The 10128-nt window shown below is 39.1% G+C and overlaps 1 protein-coding gene across 1 annotated transcript; it reads left to right on the forward strand.

The window, feature by feature from the left end:
- Positions 1-3969: 3969 nt before the first annotated feature.
- On the forward strand, positions 3970-10109 carry LOC146682445 (cell division control protein 42 homolog). Its single transcript, XM_085445301.1, has 6 exons — positions 3970-4418; positions 6212-6316; positions 6753-6825; positions 8375-8484; positions 9097-9294; positions 9882-10109. Exons 2-6 carry the CDS (start codon positions 6212-6214, stop codon positions 9966-9968), a joined length of 573 nt encoding a protein of 190 aa, XP_085301427.1. The 5' UTR covers positions 3970-4418; the 3' UTR covers positions 9969-10109.
- The last annotated feature ends 19 nt before the right edge of the window (positions 10110-10128 follow it).

A 10128-nucleotide genomic window follows, 5' to 3' on the forward strand; every position in this document is an offset into this window, starting at 1 on the left:
ACAGTAGCAGTGACGGGCGCTACACTGTTGATCTCAACAATAGCTTTTTTTAATTTGTTAACTTTTCCACGTTAAAACAAAAAAACTTTGAGCAGTATTTTTCCCTTTTCTTTTGTTAACATAAAGATTAACTCTGTTTACAGATTTTGAATTTTTATTTTTAACCTTTAAACCAAAAAATCATATGCAGTTGTGCAGGCTTTGTGGATTTGTGTAAGACATAAGAGAGACACGTGGCACTCGTAGATTTTCAGCTGAGGACTCTCTAAATACAAAAAATAATAACCTACAGGAGAAAAAAGCCTATTTCAAGTCAAACCTGTAGAGCTGCTTTGATTAGATTTGACTGTTGCTTCTGTAAGTGCAGTTTTGATGTCCTGGTCAGCGGTGAAGTTAAAAGTATTTAAGGTAGTGCTTTAAAATAATTGTCCAGAGGTGTTTCAGCGTAGCTGCTGAGTGGCTGTGTTTGCTTCTAGAAAGCCTTTGTTGACATTCTCATCCTGTGGCGAAAAATCCTGTGAAACTTGAGGTAAAGGAGCTAGTTTGCTCTTAATGTATCCACAATACAATTCAAGCAAGTCCTTTTGAAGAAAGCAGGACATCTTTCCAAGCAGCTGTAGTTTGATCCCAACACAAGGTCAGATAAATCCTAAAGTAGATAAACCCATCCACCTCTGCTTAAACTGTAGATTTAAATGTAATCAAAAGTGTTGATCATAAGAAAGTCAACATTAGTGCTGTTTTATTCGGTCACTGGTTTCAAAAAAGCAACAAAAAGAGCATCAACAAACATCTAGCCGACACCTTTGGGCAGTAAAAAAAACCTCCTAGCTGTTTCCTCCAAACACTGAAAGAATGAGCGTTTAACCCAACATGCTGGAGTGAACTCACGCCTGCAAACCGACCAGGGGATTCAAACAAGGAACCTTCCTGCTGTGAGGCAACGCTGCTAACCGCTGCAGCTCCAGTAGCCTTCAGTTTAGGATTGTTTGAGAGCCGTGTCTCCTCCTTATAACGCCTCTGCGTGCTGTAGGTGCGAGTTCTGTAACTTGACTTCATCCGTGTCAAAAAGAATAACTGAGACTAAACATTTACTAACTGGGCAGAAGCTGCACGTTACAGGACAACACATGCATTGGTGTGCACAGTAGCTAACAGTGCCTCAATCTGTAGCTGAGAGAAGTTAGAAACTCGATGTTCTCATGTGGATGCATTGCTTTCCAAAGTAACAAAAATAATATTCAGACTCTTTAAGTCTTGAATTGTCTGAGATTTCTCAAGTTCCACCTGGTAACAGGACAAATGTGGGATATTCAGGAAATCTGAAGTCATGCAGTTTTCACCTGACCACAGAAACGGGAATGTTTTGCAAGAATTTGCATGCAACTGCACACAACATTATATAACTCCTAACAATAACTTTTAACTGTAAACATTAGTAGAGATATTGAAAAAGATTGGGCGAAATGTTCCTTTAGAACGAGTCACTGTGTGAAAACTGTGAGACGCGCCTTTTTTAAGTTTCTTAAATGTTTTCCACCTTATTAAACTGTTAAAGTCGACACAGACAAACGGCCCACGTGTGACCTCCTCTTGTTTTGTTCACTCCTGCTTCGCTGCTCCAGGCTAGAACCCGAGGTGGTTCTCTGGTGACTCGTTGGCTCCTCCTGGAGGCCTTAAAGGGGATTAGGCTGGTTTAAAGGATTCTGTGTGTCATTTCATTGGCTAAAATCAGACTGATCAGTGTTTGAGAAGTTAAAGTTGAGTCTTTTAAAGACATCAGTTCTACCTTCATTCATCTTCTAGCGGCTTTACAGTTTTTATATTTCATTTTACTACCTTTAAATAAGGAAGTGCTGCGCTGACCTTTAGAAAAAACCCTCCTCAGTGACTGAATTTTCCCAGTCATTTATTGAAACCTGCTGCTCTGACAGCAAACTTGGACTGAAAGAGTCGGTGCTGCTTGTTTTTATTCATCTTTCATAAAGTTAGTTAAAGCTACAATCAACAAACCTCTGATCTGAGGATGGTTTAAGGCGGTATGACTGGTGAGATGTTAAAGTTCTCTGACACTGATCAGGAGTCAGTAACACATTTGAAACCTTTAAACTGAAATCATTTCCCATTCAAATGAACTGAAATTCCACTTTCCCTCCTGTTTCTTTTCTATGGTTGATGATGGTTTATTCTGATTATGTATGGATGATTATAAGTATTATATAGATTTTTTTTTCTTTATTGTTTCCTGGTGATTTTTAATTCCTTTTCTCTTTAGACGTTTTTTCTGACACTTGATGGTTGAGTGCCAACAGCTGGTTCGAGTATTGCTGGCCGGGTTGAAACTAAGTGATAACAAGCTTCTAATGGCAGGAGAGAAACATGAGAGCCGAAGCAAGAATTAAAGATGTTTTAAAAGATGAATGTTGGAAGTGGTGGGTGTTTGGAAATAATAAAACCAGTACTTGAATGTTTTTTTTTCACTGGGACTTTATTTGTTGAAATTAGAAAACTGCTTTTTTATCCGTGTGATTGCCAGGATCTTTTTAATTTGTTCATTTGAAATCAGACTGCCTCTTCATGGATGAAAGTATAAATGTTTCAAAATTAGATGGAGGATTTGTAGTTGTTCTTTTCAAATAGTCTTAATAATCTGAATGTATAATCTTTTGCTCTTGTTTTTTTTAAAACAAACAACAACAAAAGATGTGAGGACAGTTAGCTTGTCTGAGAACTTTAGCAGAAGGAATATTAATTTGGTTGTATGAATATATCTAATTATTCCTTTTATTTAAAAAAAAAAGTGAAAGATGCTTTAAATACTTCAAAAGCAAAGGGCAGCGTAATTAAAGATATGACACTTTTTCTTAACTAAATAACAAAAGTAATTGTTTTCCAATTAGTAACAGACCGACATCCACACTCAACAGGCACTTTGTTAGGTCCACCTGCATGGCTACTTTAAGTGCAAACATTCATCAGCATAACTCAATAACTTAGACATGCAGACACAAGCAAGACATTCTGAAGTTCAAACGTCAGAAGAAAGGTGACTCATGGTTGTGGTTGGGATATGCCTGCACAACCATCTTTGGGGTTTACATAAAATTGTCTGAATGACAGAAAATATCCAGTAAGCAGCAGGTCTCTGGGTAAAAATTACTTTTTAGAGCTGATAGAGAAGCAACAGTAACTCCAAAGTCCTTACAGCCAAGATGAGCAGTAGAGCTACGGTAGAAGACCACACTGGTCCTGAGATAGACATATAGTTAATTAACTATTACTCACCGTAGGGAAAAAAAACACCATAAACAGACATGAGAACAGGAAACTGAGGTCCTCACTCACACAGGAGATGATGAAGATATTTTAAATTATCTGCAATAATAACTGAATCAGTTTGCTCATTAAAGCTAGACTTTTAAAAAAGTGTTCAATTGGTTTGGCACATTTAGTCCTCCGTAAATACACGGTTGGTTTTCAATAATGCTGGTTAGTACAGGACCCACACGGCGCTTTCTCTGACTGACAAAGGAGCATGAACTGATTTCCTTTTTCTTTTTTTCGTTTTTTTAGATAGCGCTGATTGTAATTGTTTAAAGTCACTTTGGGCTTCTGGGCTCCAGGAGCCGATATGGAGCCGGTGATCCCTTTGGGCGGATGTGAAGTGTCAAAAAGGGATCGAGATCAGAAAAATCAGGCCAAGAGGACAAGTTATTTCTTTATTTTACTTATAACGCCTTTAAACCCTGTTGGCCACAGACTATTTACCAATACAAGCAAAGTTATTACACATGGGAAACACAGAAACATTGGAAATTATATTTTGGCACCTCGCGTTTTCTTAGTGGACTCTCAAAGACGCATTTTCAGTGGGAAATGTGTCGCGGTTCAGACTCTGTACCTGAAAATAATCCGAGCACAGAGTGTCTGCAGCTGTTTAAATTACCTCCAAAGTAAACAAAATCAGTTTTAGCGTCTTAAAGTTATTTAAGCCTCATCTTCACTCAAATATTTACATTATGTCCAAAATCCAACTGGGATATTTCGATTGATTCCAACACGACAAATGATTGATTATTGATCAATGTGTTCTGTGCCTTAAAAAAACCCTTTGCAAATGAATCAGCTCTTCTTCGCACTTTGGCAGCGGCTGTGAATGAGGAAATGAATCAGCTGGCTCAGGTACAGCAGGAAGGGAGGAGATAGAGGGACACTCAGTTTGCTGAAGAAAATCTGACAGCGAGCAGGATTAGTTCACGGGGTCTGTTACCCCGGTAACTAACTTGGAGTTGACGTTTACTCGGTCTGGAGCAGAAAACCCGAACTTGGCCTCAACCCTGGATTATCAAACTCAGAGCTGATCGCTAAACCCACTCCCGGAATAAGACCTAGCGGTCCACCGGCTGTGAACAGGAAAGGTAGGAGCTGCCAGTTATTATAAACTGCGATTTACTGACAATAAATACTCAAATATCTTCAGGGTACCTGTGGCAACCAAGACATTGGAGATTTAAAAATGATGGTAATGTGTGCGTTTTAACTCAAATTGTTATTTAAATTATTTTTTATTGCCTGAACATTTTGAGAATACGCTTCTTAAACTTCAGTAAATAACAAAATATAATTAAAATAACACATAGGTCATGTATTCAGTGGTGTTGTTTGTCTGGCCAACTTGAAATCAGATTATGCTGAAGTTAAATAGTTTCATTTTTAAAATGAGCTCAATGATGAAAGTCATTTGCTGCAGTCTGCAGAACAGGAGTATCTGGATGCACCTGATAAACAACAATGTTTGACTTCCCAGATAAGAAGATGACATTTAGAAAAATGTTGGCCTGTCACCTGAGTCATGATTACGGTCGACTGTGGAATCTTAGTGCAACAAAAGGTCAGATCAACTTTAAAATACTGATGATCCTCGGACGTTTACATAAAAAACACTTTTTGAGCACTTTTTCAGATACTGATCGTTACACGTCCTCGTCTCTGTTCGCCTACATCATTAAACTAGTGCATTTTTGCTGTTTAAAGTATCATAGTTACACCTCATGATATTTAACCCTGAAACCCTTGGTCACCCTAACCCTTGGTGTGACAGAGGAGGATATTGTGATAGGGTGCGATGTTGGCAGATGTGGTGACTCCTAAAAGGACCAGCCAAAAGAAGAAGATGATGAATGTATAACTGTCTTCACTGAATTAAAACAACAACAACACAGTCAGCTAATTGTGAGGGGGTCATGGGGAACTTTCTCAGATTTGACTGCTTTTGTATCAAATGAACATGGTTATCATATTGTCTGAGGTGTTCTGTTGCCACGGTTACCCCACCAAGGAGGCAGAGGCCAGAGGTGCAGGGCAGAGAGCGGGGAATAGTCTCCAAAGTGAAAAGCCCTTCAAACATCTCTGTGCTGCACTCGGCGATGGACATTTTAAAAAAGGACAAAATTACTTTAATGGTAAAGGCAGCGCACACACTTAACCAGTGATGTGTGTGTCCCAAGGTTCATGAACTTACCATGATTTAAGGCGTCAATGAGCATCATCACATGCTCTGCTCACCTCAGAATCGCCTTGTCATTGGGAACCATCAACCAATCAGAGCATAGTTGTGGTAGACTTAGGAGAGAGAAGTTCTAGGAGTCCAATATCAATATTTATATTATATTTCTAAATACTTTCAAGTTGTGCCAAGAGATTATGACACACTAATCTGAATCTCTTTCTGGATGCGCAAAATCAATTCGTGCCTGATGTGGAAGAAGAAAAAAGAAAGAAAGAAGATACGTAGCCTCTTAAACATGAAGCAATAATGTGTTTGGTCTAAACTGAATATATACCAGTCAAGTACATTTGACCAGATTCATTTACATTTAAGATTTTACTCTGTAATTAAAAGTAATCAAATTAGTTAAAATCAGCATTTTTAGCATGAATATTTTCTTGAGTGTTGGTGGTCTGCAGTCTGGTCTTGTTCTGTTTGTACTGACATCAGTTCCAAATTTACAGTGACAACTTTTATTGTTTGTTACTGTAACCATAACTGTTACAGTATCATACATATAATAAGTCTATTTAAGCACAAGTGTCTAATTAAAATCAGCTGCATACTGTAGATGACACTCCAGAGACTCCCTCTGTTCCCCTGCCTCACATTTACTGTTCATTCATTCTTTGCTTCTTCATCATCTTCCATCCTCCTCCTCAGATGTCCACTATAAAGTGCGTGATGTTGGGTGACCTTGAAGTGGGAAAAACCTGCCTGTTCATGTCCTACACGGTCAACAAGTTTCCCTCTGAATACGTGCCCACGGTGAGGTGAAAGTCTGCAGACATGCAGCAGCATTCATTTCACTTTATTCCATGTAACACAGTGTGCAGCTCTTGTGCTGTTCCAGGGTTTTTATGCATAGAAGAACTGTCAGCGCCCCCTTTCAACACTGTGATGAAGCTATTACTATTTATGAACCCATAATATTACACAGAGGAGTGTTTTTAATGGACCTATTTGTGTTGTGTTGTGTTGAAAAACATACAAGTTAAACACCACTTATGATGAAAAAGATTTTTTGTGTAAGGATCCTTGGTCAAGACACTGAAGCCCAAACTGCTTTGATAAATCAGTGTGAGTGCATGGAATAAATCCAATTTTATTATGAAGAACATCTGTAATCAAGTCCTTTTGGCGGGTTTACTTCCTTCCTGTTGTCTCTTTCTTGTTCTCATTCCTCAGCCTCTGTCTCCTCCAGGTGGTGAACACTTACTCCATGACGGTGATGATCAGAGAGGAGGAGTACACTCTGAAAATGTGCGACACTTCGGGTAAAGACAAACATTTCTGCTCTCAGTTTAATAACTAATGAAACTCTGTGTTGTATAATATCAATCTTCATACCAGCAGCAGTCACATACATATAGTCGGAGCAATATTTCCTATAACGCTCAGAGCTGATTGTGATGAGCAGTTTCCCCACCGCTGACGAGACAACCCACACGTTATTTTAAGATTCAAGAATTTTATTGTCATATAAACCGCAAAACACAAGTGGTTACGCAGAGCAATGAAATTCTTACTTTGCAAGTTCCCATCACACAACTAAATAAACAGCTGACTCAAATAAAGAACAAACTTAACTCTGAACATAGAAAATAATACATAAAGTAAAACAAGTGCTTATGTAGGTTATGCGTGGCTGTAGTCAGAATTTGAGGTGGTGATATGTACAGAATATGCAATATTAAAATTGTTTATATTGTATATAAATGTACAAAATGCAAACATACAGGTCAGAGATAATCATCATTTTTGTTTTCACTGTTAGAAATTCAAGTGATACAAATTAAATAAACAAACCTATAATTAGATAAAAAGGTTTAGACTGCAGATTAGTGTTGACATAGCCTGTACATAAAAGATGGACATTCTTTATCTACTTGTGTACAGTCCTCAATGAACTCGTGATTTATTTACATCTCCTTGCAGATAAAATGGGGGGAAAACTTTAGGTTTTACAAATACAGAATTGATAGTATGGGCAGGCTAATGTCCAAACTGAAATAAAATGACACTTGTGTCTTTATTTTTCCCACTGTCAAGCTGATTTTACCCATGAAATGCATTCTTTTATCAGCGAGGCAAGCCAGCTGGAGGTGAGATAAGGACCCAGAACGTAGGCAGTGACTTAGATGTGAGTGAGCTTTATTCACAAGGAGAGCAGGATACAGCAGGAGTGGAGATGACATACACAGAAACCCTAAACTGGGAAATCTAATAAAACAGAACTAAAACCTGAATCCACAGGAAGCCACAAAGGGAGAAACTCACGGAGGAAACAAAAAACGATGTGCGGGAGTACGCTGTTATCGCCCCGGCTAGCTATCGAGTGGTGGGTAACAGATGTCTCCAAAAATGTCGGAGCGCTTTTGCAAATATGTGATATCTTGATAAACCGATATTTGAAGTTTACCCAGCTACATTCTTGCCTGAAAATATCTTAAAAGTTTACTTTGTGACCCAGAAAGAGTAATAAGAGTCATTTTGAAACTGAAATTGGCTGGGCCGCGCTGTGAATTCTGGGATATGGTGGGCCACGAAGGATACTCCCGACCCATCCTTCAAATTCGGGAAAAGGAGAACGCATTTGTCGGCTGCGTTTGGAGGAGTCTACGCATTTGGACGGCTTTTGTCGCGTCGCTGTGACGTAATCGGCCTGCAAATGCAGCCTCAGGAGGATGTTTGTGTCTGTTGTGAGGTTGGACATTTTAGCATGTAGAATCTACGGGAACGTCCTCACTTGGGAGGCATTTTTCAGCCTTCATTTGTTCGCACTATTTTTTGCTACTCAGACTCGTTTTGTGTCTCCCCCTGCAGGCCATGATGATTATGACAGACTGCGACCCCTCAGCTACGCCGACACTGACATCTTCCTCGTCTGTTTCTCTGTCGTATCACCCTCAACAGTTTATAGTATCAGAGAGAAGGTCTGTTTGGTTCACTTTTATTTTAATTGTTTCCAGAATAATAAGCAGACCACCTAAATGTTTAAATCGGTTCAAAGAATGTACAAAAAATTAATCCACTAGCTTTAAATTCCAAATTTGAAAAACGCAAAAAATGAGTTTTGATTGTGATCCTGTCGTGTTAGTCCCTCAAATGATTCCAATCAGCTTCAGGTTCCAACACAAAGCAGAGAATACCAGGAGCTGCTACATGACCAGGTTATTGTTCATCTGCTTACCTGAAGCAGAACCTGCAGTTGCACACAGCACGTGATCCTGCTGGCCATCAGGAAAAACAGAAATATGACAAACAGGTGGCAACTCACAAACAAATACTACCATTTCCAGATGCTTTTTTCACAATCCTGGATCAGCCCCCATTTGTTATTACTCCCAAGAAAAAAGCTGAAAGGGGAAAACAATGAGGCAAAGTTGGCAATAAAATGGTTGCTTAATAATTAATATTTAGAACTAACTATTAGAATTAATGGTTAAAGAGAGACTCAAGCTGGAAGAAAGAAAATCTGAATTTGGTACTAAAAAAGAAAGGCATAAAGAATAAGTGATCATAATCTTAAACTTATCTGTTCACAGTGGGTACCAGAGATTTTATTCCACTGTCCACGGGTGCCTTTCCTGCTGGTGGGGACTCAGGTGGATCTGAGAGACGACGGTGCCACCCTGGAGACGCTGGCCAAGAACAAACAGCAACCGGTGACCTTTGAGAGCGGAGAGAAGCTGGCTCATGAGCTGAAGGCCGTTAAATACATGGAGTGTTCAGCTCTGACACAGGTACAGAGAGGAGAAGTCTGCTGCTGTGATCTCCTACGAGTCTCTGTCAGCCTTCAACACAAAAATAAAAGAAATGTGAAAGATTCCATTCCTGAAATCACAGGAAGTCTTTACAATTCTCTGAATTAAAAGCCTTTTGTCAAACGCTAGGGTAGCAACACATTTACCTCTGGTGTCCATCATCTGGTTCGGGGTTACCGCCATATAGCTGCAACTCTTTTACAACCAGAGGAGTCGCCCCCTGCTGGTCATTAGAGAGAATACAGCTTTAATGAACTTCTGCATTTACTTTACATTTCAAACCCAGAAGCTTCAGCCTTCTTTTATCCTGCCCATGTGGTAAATGCAACAATCATTTTCATTCTCTTGAATGCTATTCAGTTTAAGGTGACCACAAATAGAAACCAGAAGCTTCTGGGACCCTTCCCTCCAGATTCTCAGTTTCTAGAGACAGACAACAGCAGCTGATCACATTTTACACATTTGCAATATTTGTAGTTATCCGAAGAAAGATTCTGTCTTTCCATTTGATTTATGGTGTTTCCTTTATTTCTTAAGCTGAGTGTGGTGTTCTCTCTTATTCTCAGAAAGGAGTTCAGAATGTGTTTGAAGAGGCCATCCGGGTGGTGCTGGAGACTCTACACAACAAATCCAGTCGCTGTGTCCTTTTATAGACATCACAATAAGAACAAATGGAGTAAAGGGCAGAGGAAGAGAAGGTGGAGATGTACGTGGACGTAGAAAAAGGACTATTAGCCTGGATGAGAAGAGAGAGAGGAAGGACATACATACATACATACATACATATATATATATATATATATGTATATATAT

The sequence above is a fragment of the Copadichromis virginalis genome, linkage group LG22 (assembly GCF_057382275.1).
Source record: "Copadichromis virginalis isolate Kocher_CV1m ecotype Utaka linkage group LG22, C_Virginalis_male_GT1.1, whole genome shotgun sequence".
In the NCBI taxonomy this organism is placed as follows: Eukaryota; Metazoa; Chordata; class Actinopteri; order Cichliformes; family Cichlidae; genus Copadichromis; species Copadichromis virginalis.

Coding starts and splice junctions, on each gene's coding strand:
- LOC146682445 (XM_085445301.1), top strand. CDS start 6,212: ATGTCCACTATAAAGTGCGTGATGTTGGGTGACCTTGAAGTGGGAAAA. Junction 6,826..8,374: donor GAAAATGTGCGACACTTCGG/GTAAAGACAAAC, acceptor CTCCCCCTGCAG/GCCATGATGATTATGACAGA. Junction 9,295..9,881: donor AGTGTTCAGCTCTGACACAG/GTACAGAGAGGA, acceptor TCTTATTCTCAG/AAAGGAGTTCAGAATGTGTT.